At 41.3% G+C, this 17,032-nt stretch overlaps 1 protein-coding gene across 4 annotated transcripts in view; it reads right to left on the minus strand.

The window, feature by feature from the left end:
- Window positions 1-6,916: 6,916 nt before the first annotated feature.
- The window catches only part of FAM120A (family with sequence similarity 120A), a 181,472-nt gene continuing 171,356 nt past the window's right edge, over window positions 6,917-17,032 (minus strand). For 3 of the 4 annotated variants that reach the window (XM_039547166.1, XM_039547164.1, XM_039547163.1), the window contains 2 exons: window positions 13,229-13,325; window positions 6,917-8,426 (listed from right to left, as the gene is read on the minus strand). In XM_039547166.1, coding sequence (XP_039403100.1) covers window positions 8,115-8,426; window positions 13,229-13,325 — 409 coding nt within the window. In that variant the 3' untranslated portion in view covers window positions 6,917-8,114. The remainder of the gene's footprint in view (window positions 8,427-13,228; window positions 13,326-17,032) is intronic. The other variant, XM_039547165.1, reaches the window with a different exon arrangement.

Consider the following 17,032-nt stretch of genomic DNA (forward strand, 5'->3'; position numbering starts at 1 on the left):
CAGGCTCATCTATGGAAAAGCAAAAAAGAAATGAACTCCATGCGCTGAGTTCACCACAGAAGTGTCTCAATCCCCTTCCCTCCTCAGCCTGCACTCTTATCTCATCTGAATTCTTTCCCCGTGTCACTGAGACTCTGGACTCTAACATTCCACCCTACAGCTTCCCAGAGACACAGATCCATCCCTTTGCCCCCTTTAGCTTTTTCACACTGGCAGTGAATGAAGGAGCAAAGGACACGTGGCCATTCAGAAATTCTGCACAGGCGCCCATGTAAGCGCTCTCCATCTATCAGATTGCAAGGCAGACTTTGATGGCATCTATTTAGTGCCATAAGGAGTCAGATTTTTATAATAAAATAGCTATACAATGACATAATTAAAGTGTTTCCAGTTTAATAAGTCCCTGTTTTTCTACAGTATATTCACTGACCTTTGCTTAACCGTTGTGACATTCTTTCACCACTCCTGGATTGGGCTGCAAAATCCCACATGCACTGTAAGCATTTCATATGACAAGTGGGCCTACACATTCACCAGCTTTATCATTTTATACAGTACTTAGCTGGGTCTCTAGAAACAAGCCCAAAACAATTTCTGATCTTGCTGGTTAACATCCTGTAGTATTTATCTTCAGAACTATGCACCTTTGCTCATTCCTTACGCTTTTCCTTATCAGGGGAATTGAAATCCCCAGTGAACTGGCATTAGAGAGTTTTGTTTTGAAGTCTCCTTTATCTGCATATGTCTGTTAACAACAACAAAAATGCTTACCTCTTGTGTATCCATCCAATGTGCCTTCTCAGTTTGCCATAGAGTGGTTGCTTCCACCCTCTCCACTTCATTGTAAATTCTCTTCCTGTGAAGTAGTCAGAAATAATTTATTTCTTTGCAGAGAGCGGGGTTTTAAAGTTAAAAATCAATAAAGGGTGCCTCTGTTCAGTGAAAAGTGGCAACTGAAATATACTATCCAGTGAAACCTACTAACATGCACTTATTCCTTCTGCTCCCAACACCCAACCTAAGCTAGGCTGTCACACTACTGTCACCATGGGAAGCAGTTCCTCTGCACCAGTCATCTCTCTCAGTATCTTCAGACATCCCCTCTCCTCTTGTGTCAAACTTCATTCCATCATCCCTCTAGCTCCTGGTCAGTCAATGTAAGCTGTCCAAGTCCTGTTCTAGCAGAATCTCACTGCTTCTGATTCACTGTAATCTGTCAGAGGTCTTCCATGAAGCACCAGTTAGTAAAACTTGATCCTTCTGTTCCTTTCCTGTTTAAGCCACATTTTCACTACCCCAATGTCTCAGAGTTAGCTAGACACACCTGTGTCCAACTTGGATGGGGAGCAAGGCAATCTATCCACCCAAAGAGGTTTTACTGTCATCGTATTTTCAGGTTGGTGAAGCAAACTGCTTTGCTGCTAGGTTTCAGTTAAACTCAGCAAGAAAGTGACATCTCCACAGTAATCAAACAAGAATGTTTCTTCCCATGAGGTTCTTAAGATCAAAACAAAGATGCTCCTATTTCAGGACGACAAGGCAGCAAAGAGGGAAGTGGGTTCTGTGGACTCCATGGGCAGAATGTCCCCTTGCTGATGGGAACAGAAGGTTGCTTCTGGTAGAAAAGCTCTCTCTTTCCCTTCTGCCTCATTAAACGCTCAACTTTTTTTCTTTAACTTTCTTTCCAGCTGTCACACCTTCTGCAACTATACATCGCTACACTGATTTAATAAGGATTTAGCCCTCAGGACAGATTAAGCAGCATCATGTATCAGATAAGGAGGACCAAAAAAAAAAGGGGGGGGGGGCACAGAAACCTCTAGGGAGCAATGCTGCATCCAAAGGGGAGAAGAGCAATGCACACAATAAAAAAGCTGAGAAGAAGAATTAAGCAAACAGTTACCAGTGAGCACATCAAAAGGCACCATGCAGATTTAACCAATATCTATTATTTGAGGAACTGTCTTTTAAGGATGTATAGTGCACATTTAATGCAAGAAGCTCTTCCTTGTTCTAATTATTAATTTACATTACAGTAGCACCTAGAGCCCTCAGCCATGACTAGGGTCCCATCACACTAGGGGCTGTAGAAAAACACAGAATGAGGCAGTCCCTGTCACAAACTGACAATCTACATGCACAAAACAGACAAGGGGCAGAAGGGAGAGACAGGCACCAAGAGGGGAAGAGGCTTGTCCAAGGTCACACAGCAGGTCAGTGAGAGTCCGGAACACAATTCAGGGCCTCACTGAAATCAAAAGCAAAACACTCATTGACTTCAATAGGGCCAGGATTTCACCGCTGGTCTCCCGATTCCCAGTCTAGCAGTGAAGCATCAGCAGTGGAGCTCAAGGGTTCTGTCTCAGCAAACATATCATGAAGTACTATCAACTCCTTTTACCCCAGGGGCTGGGATTTAGCTCATGCCTTAGTAACCACACTCTGTAAGGATCGCTAGCTGTGGAAAAACTTGCATACAATTTTCTCACTGTACTTATCAAGAAGGCCATATAGATATACATACAGGTATTTGTAAAACAGTGCCCATCACTAGAGCAGCAAGACTTCCCTGCTTCTCCCCCACCCCCAAAAGTCTATCACCCACATCACACATACATATTAAATTACACTAAAATACACCCATGAGACTCCTCTTTACTACAACCCTGGAGAGCAAACAAACCCTGCCCACCAGGGAAAGTATCTTCTATACTATAGCCAAGGGCTCTCTGCAGACAGAATTCTAGGAACAGTTGCAGAGCGTTATCTGAGGACTGAAGCATCCCCCAAGCTGATGTCTGTGTTAGTGCTACAACGACCCTATAATACATTGCAAAGCATTACAGAAATCCACTTTTATTATAAGGGGGCCTGGGCAGTAGTACAATATAGCTAAGGTTGAGACAAACTAATATCTTCAAAATCTAATCAAATGATGTAATTTAAACACAACTGTGAGCTGTGGGAGAAAAGACAGGATTTTCCTGAATACCCTAGTGCATTAGACTGGGAGTCAGGCGGGAGAGAGACTACTCACAGCTCTAACACTCTCTTGCTGAATCACATGTCAAGTCACTTAGTCTCTGTCCCTGAGTTTTGCCATCTGTAAAATGGAAATAATAAAGCTTACCTTTGTAGGTACAGTACTGTATGAGCTCTATGGATGAAAATTGCTACAATATACAAGTGGTAGGTATCAGTATTATCCTTCCAGAATCAGCGCTCTCCACAAATGTGTGACCCCTTCAAATTCACCCATTTAAGCCTGAGCCCTTCAGTACACAACAAGGTTTACTGAAGGCCCTAAATCTGCCCTATTATCAGTAATTATTCACCTGGCTCATGAAACATTGGATATAACAATGCATTAACTGGAACCTAGACAGATTATTAGAAAGTTAACACCACAGTTAAAATGATTAGCAACTAATTCTACAAATAAAGAACAAAAAGGCAGAGGGGCAGCTAAGGCAACAAAGTTCACTCCAGGCAGATCATTCAAGGACCCCTGTTGCTTTATTGCTTCTTATAGGCAGGCTCCATCACTTGCTACAGCTTAACACTTCCAAGAGAAACATTTTACATGCTAGCAGTAGCCTTGTTGTAGCTATGGTGATCCCAGGATATTAGGACCAACCTCTGTCAGGAAAAAAGACAAAGTGAACTGAAGAAGACCTCTCTGTAGCTCCAAAGCTTGTCTCTTTCACCCACAGTTGTTCTAATAACAGGTATTACCTCACCCACCTTGTCTCATTTTACATGTTAATTGCCTGAAAATTAAGAGTCGTTAGGGCTCTGACTTTACTCAAAAAATAAAATCAAAAGGTGTGTTTTAAAAATTGAGTTAGCTACACGAACATATAATCTGTAGTTTCTTCCTCAACTTTGTTGTTGAAGTCAACCCCAGGGAGGAATTACAGGGCTCACCTCGACCAGCTCTTTCAAGGTAGAATCTACCTATGCCTTGTCTCCACTAGGATTGTGCATTGGGAGAGAACTCAAGACAGTTATCTCTATGTATAAATCTCTGTGTATAAATCACACTGTTGTGCAGGGAAGACACTCTCTCACTTTGGCTTCCATTCTGAAGGGGGGTAATGATGTCTTAGTTGCCCATAAAAACAAGATGGGTTACATAGACAGAGCACACACACATTACAGAACAACATCTATGCCTACTTATGGACAGGGACAGTCTTGGTATTCCTAATCTCACCACGGAGAAGAAAGAAAAACTCCAGCCTGACCACACACCCCACAAGTCCTACCACTGTCCATGAACACATTCTCACTGGGGGGTTTTCTGCTCTCTGTTGGACTTGACTGGGTACTCACCAATGACAGCCACACATGGCAAGAAACTGGCTTCAGCCCCTTCACTCTGAGACAAAGGGTGGCCTATATTTTTGGCTAAGATACCACACTTTGACCCAGGGTGCAGTATTCTGATTGCAACATCAACTAGTCTGCACACGGACTGCCAGCAGAGAGAAATAAGGAGGGACAGGACAATGGGTATACGGACTGCCAGCAGAAATACGGGACAGGACAACAGCGAAGGGAGGATTGCCAATAAAATTCAATGGTCAGTAGCCTGAATACTTGAGCTCAGAGCAGAGCTGCTGGGAAGAGTTGTTTGCTGTGGTAGAGATGCAGCACAATAGGGCTATGATACAGGTCCAGGTCTTATATCAGAGATTGGCAACCTTTGGCATTTGGCCCGCCAGGATAAGCCCCTTGGTGGGCCAGGCCGGTTTGTTTACATGCCGCGTCCGCAGGTTTAGCCGTTCGCGGCTCCCACTGGCCAATGGGGGCTGTAGGAAGCGGCATGGGCCGAGGGATGTGCTGGCCGCCACTTCCTGCAGCCCCCATTGGCCTGGAGCAGCATGGGAGCCACGATCATCCGAACCTGCGGATGCAGCAGGTAAACAAACCAGCCTGGCCCACCAGGGGGCTTACTCTGGTGGGCTGTGTGCCAAAGGTTGCCAATCCCCGTCTTATATATACCCTGTCTAGACTAGGAAAATGGCTGACTTTTAAAACTGTTGGCTAAATGCTTTAATTAACACATTTTAAAAACATCACTAAGGCTTTGTCTACACTAGCACTTCTGCTGGCAACATTCTTGTCAGTCAGGGGTATGAAAAAAACCAACACACCTCAGACTGATGCAAGTTTCACTGACAGCGCTATGTTGGCAGGAGACACTCTCCGCCGCTCATTGGGGATGGTTTAATTATGCTGGGCAGAAGAGAGCTCTCCCGCAGGTATAGAGCAGCTATACGGAAGCCCTTACAGCGGTGCAGCTGCAGCAGTACACCTGTGCCGCTACAAGGTCCATAGTGTAGACACAGCCTTAGTTTTAAGACAGGATTTAACACCTGTGTGTGTGTAAGCTGGGCATGGTCAACTCTAAAACTGAGAGAATACTTCCCTTCTCTCACCCTGCATAAGTGTTGTCTATTCAGACTGTGAAATCCTCAAGGCAGGGCCTGTCACCTGTGTATCATGCTCTATCAGGGCCTCTAGGTGCTCATATAAGAAAATAAAACAATAGATATGTTTTGGAGAGAAGCAGCAGCCACTAAGGGTTTGTCTGTGCTGGAAAGTTATAGTAGTATAAGCTAAGGGGTCAATTTATGGTTATACTGGTGTAACCCCATGCAGATGTTCTTATTCCAGAATTAGGGTGCCTTTTTTGGGTTAGCTTATGTTGCTTTGGCCAGGGGTTTAAGCTAAACCAACAGGAGCCTGTGTAGGCAAGCCCTAACAAGAACTTGGTGAATATCCAGGGTACTGCTTTCACCCTAACATTGTTGCCACTCATCATAAGCCTCTCCATAAGGCAAAAACCACAGCTAGTGAGGCACCCTGAAGATCAAAGAACCCAAGTCAGTTCTGGGGGCTGAGAGAAGGGATTATGTTTGCCAGAGAAGTCACATAGAATTTGATTTTTCTTTGTTTTTTGTTCAATTTGCAGAGAACCAGAACAAGTCACAGGGCACCATTTCTTTTGGGAATAAAAAGCTTCTCCTTGGGAAGATTCTAGCACCTTAGCTTCTGAAATTCTGCTTTTCAATATTTCATCCATTTTTGCTAATAAAAAATACAGCACTTTCTAAAGTAACCACAACAATAATAATTTTGCTTCTCAATTTGTTATTTACTGCATTTTTTAATTCTCTCTGTCTGCAGGGCCTTGAATTGGAGGCCTTGCTGACTAACTTATGTCATATTTCAGAGAAAATATACCTCCCCCCCTCAAATTTCAGACCAATTATATTTTTGTAGCTGCCTTCAACAGTTAAGTTGAACACTTGCAACTTACTAACCAAGTCATAAAATCTGCATTGTTCAACAAAACAATTAGGACTGAGCATTTTTCTCATCAAGGGCGACATCCCCCTACATAAGGATGATGACAAAATGCTTTGCTTCCTGTCTCTACCTGCTAGTAGGAGATCATGTCAACTTATTCACAATATGTTTAATTAAAGGTCTATATGACAATAAAAAAGGCATACATTATTTTATACTAAAAGAATAAAGATTTTTATTAAGCATTGTAAGTTGCATTCAATAGCCTTCAAATACACCACACCACAATCCATCTACAACCAATCAAACCCAACAGTAGTTCATTCTTGCACAATCCATGAGTTGGGGCAGAACTCCCTTCAACTTACATTAAGATACCTACTTAGCTCTTGCGGGCAGGGAATGGGGAATTACACCTCATTTCTGATCACTAATGTGTGATGAAGAGCATCAGGAGAATTATATGAAAACGAATATAAAGAAATGATTCTGATTTTGAAGTACATTAAGTTTGGAAACACTAACAAAAACATCAAAATGATACAGGTATATTTGCTTATACTAAATTCTTGATGGGAAAGTTCTCAAGAACAAGCCATTTGTTTCCTGCTACAGAAGGGGGTATTTTTTGAAGATCAAAGCTTTTTTTGTTTTTTTTGTTTTTCACAGAATTTCATATTTGCTAATATGAAGGCATAAAACAGCAACAGAGAACAATAATGCATACAGCAATGAGTACACCAGGGTAACGTTGATATTCAAAAAACGGCTAGATAATTTTTTTTTTTTAAGTTTTAGAATAAATGCAACAGAGGTCAATAATCACAAAATTTTAAGGTTAGAGCAAGATCAGTCAATGACTAAACATAGTTAACATCTTTTATAGGACTATTACTGATTATTAGCTTTTTGTTTTGCAAATGGGCACAGTACTTGTAAGAATGGAAGAAAGAGGACAATAACATGCATAATATTAACTACACACTTTAAAAATCATGAACCATGCAGAAGTTTAGCTCAAATAGTAGTACTAATGGTCTACGTCTGATTCAAAACCACATAGTTCATTGATCACGGATGCATGGTATTAGTCACAAAAAGTTTCAGAACACATTGTGTTTATTTTGAAAGGTCATTTGTATCTTCTATGATTTCAAGTTTATCTCCATTTAACTTCCTTGTAAAGTATGTATGATGTATATTTAAAATCAGCAGAACTGCAATATTATTCTATAATTTTTAGTTTCAATAGTTTGCACATTTTAACACAAAAGAACCACATCAACGGTGATGAAATTTAAGAAAGAAAAACTGTGGTTGTGCCTTTTTACCCCCATAATCATGAAATCAAAGCCTTAAAGAAAGCTTTATTGTGACACAGTAATGCAAAATCAAATATAATGGCATACATATGGTGCCAAGTACTAAAAATTATATTTTAAGCTATATATACTTAAAGACTGCCAAAATTTGTTTTCCTTATATTTCAAGAAACAAAACTACAAGCTTTTGTCATAACCAGTTTAAACTTTATGTATACTTCATTTTAAGTGCGGGAGTCAAATGCTCTTCATTCTCTTTCTTTTTTGTTTTATTGTAGCATTTTGACTACAACTGGTTAAAACTAAAAATGTGTTGTTTAAATCTCTGACATCAAAGAGGGATCCGAATTTCCAAAGTCCTCATTTTTCTCTTACGGAAAGGAAAAAATGTACGTAACTGTAGGCTCTCTTTCTTTCCAGATATTCCTAATCCTGACCCTTCCCAACATCCTTCACCCTCTATAAAAAATAAGTTTACTCTTCTTTTTTTAAGACAGCAGCCTCAAGAGTATCATCTTTATGGCAAACACTGTCTGCATTTAGTGCATTTAAGTGAGGATTTGTATTGCACATTTTAGAGTCATTACTCAAGGCACTTTCAGACTGGTTGGAACCCCTGACGTCTCCCGTATTCCCATTCATCTGGGAAGCTGGCTTCTCCTCATTCACTACTCCATTTTCAGCCAGGGATCCATCTGAAGACACAATTGAGGATTTAGATTCCTCTGATTTTGACTTAAGTTCTTTGGCCACTTCTTCTGCTGAAGCAGCATAAGGAGGTTTGCCCTATTTTAAAAAAAGAAAATACATTATTAAAGAAGCTACCATTGTACATTTGTAACTGATTATCTTGACACCATTTCCGATAGTGTGCTGTAGGACACAGACAGAAGTATTACAGGTTAACTTGAAATATTCCGAACACAATCTACTGTTGTAACAAGAGTTGGCATACCATACTAAATTCCCAGATTAGCATGGATTTAAAGACTAAATATTTCAATCTACAGACATGGAAAATTTACCTTACTGTGGAAGGGGTGCACAAGGTCAAACAAAGCATCTAATGCCAATTTCACCTTTGGGGAATAACAGAGACAACATATCTGGGCTTCCCCTGGTTTATGCAGTAAAGAAACCAACTTTTTTTTTTTTTAATTAACTAGTTACAGAATTGGCTTTTTATGACCAAGAGCCAAAAATGACAGAGCTGGCTACCATAATTATGATTACCACAATTCAAAGAATTTCAGTCCTTAAAGGAAAATTAATGTGAACACCTTTTAGCTCAGCCCAGTTTTCTGACATGCCCGTGGGAAGCTGCACTTTGTACCAGGTGAAATAATTACACTGTTTAGACCAGGGGTCGGCAACCTTTCAGAAGTGGTGTGCCGAGTCTTCATTTATTCATTCTAATTTAAGGTTTCGAGTGCCAGTAATACATTTTAATGTTTTTAGAAGGCCTCTTTCTATAAGTCTATAATATATAACTAAACTATTGTTGTATATAAAGTAAAAAAGGTTTTTAAAATGTTTAAGAAGCTTCATTTAAAATTAAATTAAAATGCAGAGCTCCCCACCCCCTGGACGTGGCCAGGACCCAGGCAGTGTGAGTGCCACTGAAAAATCAGCTCACGTGCCGCCTTCGGCACGCATGCCATAAGTTGCCTACCCCTAGTTTAAACTGTATAATTAAGTAAACAAGAGTCAGGAAATGCCAAAATTAAGATTCAGCACACAACATTAACTGTGTCCTCATTTGCATGCAATGTAGTCTAATGATATGATCACATACTACTTCTCAAATACAATATAAAACATTTTTTAACAAAAGGTATGAGTAGTGTCATGTAATACCATATACTGTGCATATGTAAGAGAGCCCATGAAAGTGACTTATATACAAAATGCACAATAAATACTCAGAAAACGTACTACAGATGAAATAAAGCCATAAAGCTAATATTGAAAATGTAGACTTATAGGGCTTGAGAATTAAAACTACATTTAACTTTTCATTAGCGGCAATAATAAACCATACAATTCCAAAACACACGACAATAAAACTTCAGGTTTTTTTTTTTAATTTAGTTGCTAAATGACAACACAAAACATATAGGGCTTTTCTACATGAACATGCTCCAGTTTGTGGCAAAATGGAGTGTAAATCTACCCCGCACTAGCTTGCCAGGCACTAGGTGTCCATGTGGACCCTGCTAAAGCACACTAGCTGTTCTCCCCAGTGTCCTCAGATACAGAAGTAGATTAAAGCAAAAAAGCAAATAAATGAATACATTAAGGACATGGTGTAAATCTTACACAGCCCCCAATTTTACAACAACAATCTTAACTGTAACTATGGGAAATATTAGTTAAGGTATTTCTGAATTGCTGGGGTTTTTTTTGGTTTTGGTAAAATAGTCAAATTGCTGTCCCTTAATATTAGTGTTGCATAGGTGGCTTGCTAGGAAAGTGTATAATATCAATACGAAGTGAAATTATGTATGTTATGTAGCCTTGCATTTGAGGCTAATCAATATTGTGTCACCAGTGGTCACATTCTTTTTAGATGTCCTATTCAGGTTGTTTTTTGCTGTGTTGCTATTTTGAAACCACTAAGAAAACACAGCATTTATTTCAAGTCAGAGTTAAGGGTGTAATCCTGGGACAAAATGTATATTTCTTTATACTTCTTAAGAATGTATTAATTAAAGACCAGCAACTTGTCCCGTCCACTCCTGCTGAGTAGCACCTTACTTTACAAGTTGTCTCAATGAAGTCATTGGAACTCTTTGAGGGGTAAGATGCTACGTATTGTGGGTACTTGTTGTGCTTTGTGCTGACTGGCTGTTTGCTCCAACCTTCCCCCTCCTTTCTCAGCCTTCACATCTCAGCTTCACTGCACACCTGCCCCTCGTACCCTCCGCTCCCCAGCCCTGTTCCTATCTTTTTCTTTTCATTTATCTGAACCCCTCCTAACTATACTTACCCTTCAAAAAAATAACTGGAACTAACATGACATTTGCAGCCATCACATTGTTCATTCTGCTTGTGTGTTCTACCTCTTTCCCCACCTTGTGTCTGTCTTGTATACTTAGACTGTGAAGTCTTTGGGGTGGGGACCACCTACTACAGTATTTGTGTGGTGTCTAGCACAATGTGGCCCCATTCTTGGTTGGCCCTTACACACTACCATAATAAACAGGATTAATTATAAGGAAGGGTATCAAAATCTGGCCCTATATCGGCAGTGGAAGATTTACAATATTAATTTCCTTACAATAGCCTTTTCCTTGCTTTTAAGTGCTGTCTGATACCCAAAGACTGACATACCATGAAGACTGGTCTACTCTCTCAATCTCAAAGGTATTCCCTGGGAAAGAGACTTATGACACTAGCAAACTTGGACTGCTGTGCACATACTATATTGGTTCTATGGGTAAACAGAGGCTCTCTGTTTCCAGGCCTGTAAATTCAGTACAGAATCCCAGCAAAATACTTTACATTGGGGTGCTGGGAATGAGACTTAAAGCTTTAAAAATACAGAAATTAACACCAGATGTCTCACACACACTGAAATTTAGATCAATTTCCACAAACACTGACAAGGAAAATAGGTTGCAATAACTACAAAGAAGTAAATAGAACAGGCTTGAATTTTTGTATCTAGAAAACTTGAAAAGAGTTTTACTTGAAATTAAGATTTCCCTCATCTCTCACAAGAGAGCACTCCTCTAACTGTTAGCACCCCACTCCAACTCCTATCTGCTACTATCCATGTGACACAATGCAGAGCCACATGATACATTTATTGTACTTTTGTCCACCTCGTCTACTAGCTGCCCACTAATCCATCTTCCCTGGGACTCTTTTAACTTGCAAAAGTGCTGAGCAGCTGGAATGAAAGACTGAGCAAAACGGGGGGGAAATGTGAAGCTGAAACAAACTGGCATTATATGTGTAACACCAATTTGCTTCAGTTTCATGGTTTCAAAGAACCATGGAAAAGGTAGAAGCTATGATTTATGGACTCTTTGTACCACTACCAAAAGATGGGACTGTGTGCTCACATGGGACAGAGGCTGTTCCACAATTTCCTATTAGTATTTACAGTGAGTACTCTAGAGGTAGAATTCTAGCATTACCTTTTGGTTTGGTGTATTTTTTTATTTTATTTTTTTTTAAAGGAATTGGGGGACCAGAATGAAAGTGAACAAAAACTGGGGGAGTTGGCCGTGGGGAATATAAAATGCCAATTTGTTTCAACTTCATAGTTCTCCTCAGTGTTTGCTCACCGATTTCAGTTAAGGTCCCATATCCCTCCCCTTCAGCTGATCAGGATTGTCCACATGGGGCCTAGGCATATTCTTCATAGCAGGGTGCATTTTTCTCCTCTAATCAGATAACCAAAGCTTGCTTCTGAATGAGATGGAACAACACTGGGAGAACTGTCATCACTGTCCATATGGCTTATTGTTTCAGTAACCAGTATATACACCATGGTAACTACAGTAACTCCTCGCTTAAAGTTGTAGTTATGTTCCTGAAAAATGTGACTTTAAGCGAAACGATGTTAAGTGAATCCAATTTCCCCATAAGAATTAATGTAAAGGGGGTGGGGGAGGGGTTAGGTTCCAGGGAAATTTTTTTTCACCAGACAAAAAAACTAAATATTATATAGATATACAGACAGTATAAGTTTTAAACAAACAATTTAATACTGTTCACAGCTATGATGATTGTGAAGCTTGGTTGAGGTGGTGAAGTTAGAGGGTGGAATATTTCCCAGGGAATGAACTAGCACTCGGGCTGAGTCCTCAAGGGTTAACACATTGTTGTTAATGTAGCCTCTCACTCTACAAGGCAGCCGGATTGGAGGAGAGGGGAGAAAGCATAGCAGACAAAGACAGACACACACCTTGTGTGTGGGAGAGAGAGAGAGAGATGCACACTGCCCCTTTAAGCTGACCCACTCTTAAGTGCATTGTCTTTTTAAGTGGATCAGGAAGTTAAGACAGCAGCTGCTGCCCCAAGCTCTCTCTATCCATATCCCCTCCCTGCTCTATATGGAGAAGGGGTAAGTGGGGTGCAGGAGCAAGGGGGAGGGGGACAGCCTGACATTAGCCCCCCCCCCCCTTCCCCTGCACTGCAAACAGCTCCAAGACAGAGGGCAGGAGCAGCACATGGCCGTTGGGGGAGGGACAGCTGAACTGCTGATTGATAGCCTGCTGGGCGGCTGCAGCACAGGGAACTTAGGGGAGTGAGGAGCTGATAGAGGGGCTGCCGGTCCACCCTGGCTACAAGCCCCCACCAGCTAGCTGCAACGGGGGCTGCTCTTCCTGCAAGCAGTGGACAAAGCAGGTGGCTGCCAAACGACAGGGAGCATTCCACAACTTTAAATGAGTATGTTCCCTAATTGATCAGCAAGTTAACCAGGACGACTTTAATGAGGAGTTACTGTACAAGAAGCACTCTATCCTGCCCTTCTCCCAAGAGCTGTCATCAGCAACTCCTGCTGGCCTAGGGAGCCTGTGACCACACTAGCCTGTAAACCAGAGTTATGGAAGTAAATCACACCACTTTATTACCTGAATTGCTCCCTGGTTTTTATAACCTCTCCCATAGTACCTTCCACCTCTTCCAAATGTTCTTATCACTGGAGTGGAAATAACTCCTCTAGGACGCCTATGTGTATTAAAGAAAAACAAACAACAAATGCATTTAAACTTTGTTTAAAAATACCTTAAACTAAATAGAATAAAGGGTTGGGTTTTTTTTGCTAATGCCATCTAATTATTATAGAAAAGTTTCACTCCCTCCCCATCCCAAGAAACGACCTGATTAATCATTCGGCGTTTTAAGACTGTATTACTTGTGAGAGTGTAAAGTCTATGATTGCTGCATCTAAAAATCTTGTTTTCCTAGCAATAAAATGGCTATTTCACAATTTCACTTCAAAACAAGCAATGGAGAAGTACTTTCAAACTCTATGGAAATTCCTATCAAGTTACCCTTAAAATTCCTTTAAAATACATACCAATTTTCCATCAGTGGCTAGCATATATACTAAAAGCCTGGCAAAAGACAGCCATTCTGAACTATTTATTTATATTCATAAGACCATTCTTTCCACTGAATAAAATACTTTCCACCCACAATGTGCAACTCAGGAGAATTCACAAAAAAATATAATTAATATTGCAGCAGCTTTTCATTGTTGAAAGTTGGTCAGTGATTTAAGTGCTTATGAAAGGGACGGAGCCGCTTGAACCATGCCTAGTCCAGGCAGACACTGTACAAGCTTATCAACACAGTTCTGCTACACTCTCTTAATTATGATTTATAGTTTTAGGACACTTGAGCAGAGCTCCAGTCACACCAAATCATATAGCAGGGTTTCAAGTTATCTAAATGAGGATTAGATGAGATCCACACAGATTTTAATTTGCCCTTCATTACAAATTTTGAACCCAGGTTCCAGGGGTGGAAGACCCACCTACACCCCAAATGTATGCTTTACAGTAAGCACTTACATAAAAAAACCTTAATGTACTCTACCACAATGTCAGGAGCTTTTTTTCTTCCACTTATAAATTAGCTTTCATTGTCAGTATTGGAATCTAACAGCAACCGGCTGCTCCTGACTTTACTCCAAGTATGTATATCAAAACCAATGGGCCAGAGCCTTAGGCCTAGTCCAGAAGAGGAATGAGAAATAAGACAGTCAGGGGATGATCAGGAGCAACTTAGAATCAAAGTACTACAGGGTTAGAAGGGACCACAAGGGTCATCTTGTCTAACCCCCTGCCAAGATGCAGCATTTGTTGGGTTTAACCCATTTAAGACAGGTGGCTATCCAAGCCTCCTTTAGAAACCCCCCCAGCGAAGGAGCTTCCACAACCTCCCTAGGAGGTTAGAGCAGTCTCAGGGTAGGTCCATACTTACCCGCCGGGTCGACGCGGAGAGTTCGACTTCTCAGAGTTCGAACTATTGCGTCTAATCTAGACGTGATAGTTCGAACTCCGAACGCGCTCCCGTCGACTCCGGAACTCCACCACCGCGAACGGCGGTGGCAGAGTCGACGGGGGAGCCGCGGAGTTCGATCCCACGGCGTCTGGACAGGTAGGAAATTCGAACTAAGGTAGTTCAACTTCAGCTACGCTATTCGCGTAGCTGAAGTCGCGTACCTTAGTTCGACACCCCCCACCCCCCTCCGTAGTGTAGACCAGGCCTCAGTCAGGGCTGTTCTATGCTCAGCTGGCTGCACCAGCCCCCACTGAGTCATTCCAGCAACTGGCGATTTCTGTAGCTTGCCATCCATGCCTCCTTTTCTGCATAGCTGGCTCTACACAACCTGAGGATGCCCCTATGCCAGGAGAGTCTCCAAGTAGCTGATTTTGCTAGCTTTAAGGCTGCTTTGTGCTGCCAGAGTGGGACAAAGCAGTCAAAGGAGGAGCCAAGTTCCAGTCCAATGTTTCCACTTATTCTACTCCTACAATTTGTTGTCATCTTTGCTGTATTTTGTCTAATTTAGATTAGATCATCTCAAGTGCCAACCCCAGTCTCTGTATGCACACCCACAATGCAATAATAAGTAATAAATAATGGAATTAGAAGGAAACCAAAAGAGGAAATGAATACTTTACACATCTGACCACTCTTATTTTAAACTGGTATGCATTTTTCAATCAATTTACAAAGAAAACAAGACAGACCCATCCCATTTCCTAATTATATTTAGGATGAAGTGACAATGCCCTCTAGATAGTTGAAAAATAGGTTTTTGCAATTCAGATTTCACATCTCATTGGATAATGATGGATCAAAGTTAAAGGAAGTGCACTGGTCACACTTAACGGTATGGAGAAGACTGAAAATCAGTGGATTGCATAGAGAAGCCATTTGAGAATTAAGTTGCATGGAGACAAGAGAGAACAATGAAGGTAAGCCTGGATGTGATCTGCCCTCTGTTAAGAGAACAGAGATGAGAAAGTGAGCTGGATTAAGTGACAAAGCATGGACAATGGTGTCCCCGTCTTCAGTTTTCAGTGCAGAGTAAATTTTGCTCTTTGGTAGCAAATCAAGTCCACAGATGAAGTCCTCAATCATTCAAACACCTGTTTTGAGAGAACTCTGACACAAGGGTGTATTTCCTGTCAGCCCTTTATGGGGACTGCCACTTTCCGGTCAATGGCATTTCCCCCCCCCCTCTAAATGATCCATTTTTAGTAGCTCCAGATACAGAGAGGTGAGCTTCCATTATGATTTGGCTGCAGGAGAGCAGGTTTGACATTGCAAAGAATTTCAGCTTTTGGAGGTGGTAACAAGTCTCTCAAAATAAACTCCCTACCCAAACATAGCATCTTTAGTTCATCTTCCCCCTAGCAAGCTACCACCAGAGAGTGTCTCCACATCTCTTTTCCATCTAGGTATTGCTGGAAATGATTAGATCCTCGCAGCAATGTGACTGCTCCCCCAGACACAGTGAGATCCCTATTAAGGATGTCAGTTTAGCACAGGGGTTCTCAAACTGGGGGTCAGGACCCTTCAGGGGGTCGTGAGATTATTATATGGGGGGTCACGAGCTGTCAGCCTCCACCCTAAACCCCGCTTTGCCTCCAGCATTTATAACTGTGTTAAATATATAAAAAAGTGTTTTTAAATTTACAAAGGGGGGGGGGTCGCACTCAGAGGCTTGCTATGTGAAAGAGGTCACCAGTACAAAAGTTTGAGAACCACTGGTTTAGCATCCTGATTATAGGTGTCTGGGTGCTAGTGATTGTGCATTTGCTTCTTCTAGTACCCAAAAAATAGAAGGGCTCCTCTCCAATGCAAATGAGTGAAGTGAATCACTTACCCACTGTGCATCTGCTCGTCTATGCGAGGGTGCCTTCAAAGAACTAATGGTAATGCCCTAGCCGCTACATATCATATGCATGGATATTCTGTTTTTGGACCTCCTCCCCCTTGACTATGGCAATATACATCACCAGAACTCTTCCACAAACCGTGTTGCAGTCAGAAGTACCACATTTAGCTTACATCGGGATACTGAACTCATTCTACAGATAGGGCCGGATTCCCCTTTTAATTAATGCCCATTAATGCCTGCACTAGCCAAGAAAAGGGGAAACACACAGGGAACCATTTACCATAGACAAGATAAGCCTGGAACGTAAGATGAGGGGAAAAGTAAATTGTACATGGACAGTGCGTGATCAGAGAATGGTGTATAGGGATTGGTTCCTACGAAGTAATGAAGCCAATCCCAAGACATGTGATGCAGTGTACAGTAAATGCAATATAAAGTAAAAATATATATAAAGGAAGATGTTTTCTGTGTAACTTTGAATGTGTAGTATGCCGTATACCTACTCCATATGCCTGAGTCT

The sequence above is a fragment of the Mauremys reevesii genome, linkage group 7, assembly GCF_016161935.1.
Source record: "Mauremys reevesii isolate NIE-2019 linkage group 7, ASM1616193v1, whole genome shotgun sequence".
Classification (NCBI taxonomy): domain Eukaryota; kingdom Metazoa; phylum Chordata; order Testudines; family Geoemydidae; genus Mauremys; species Mauremys reevesii.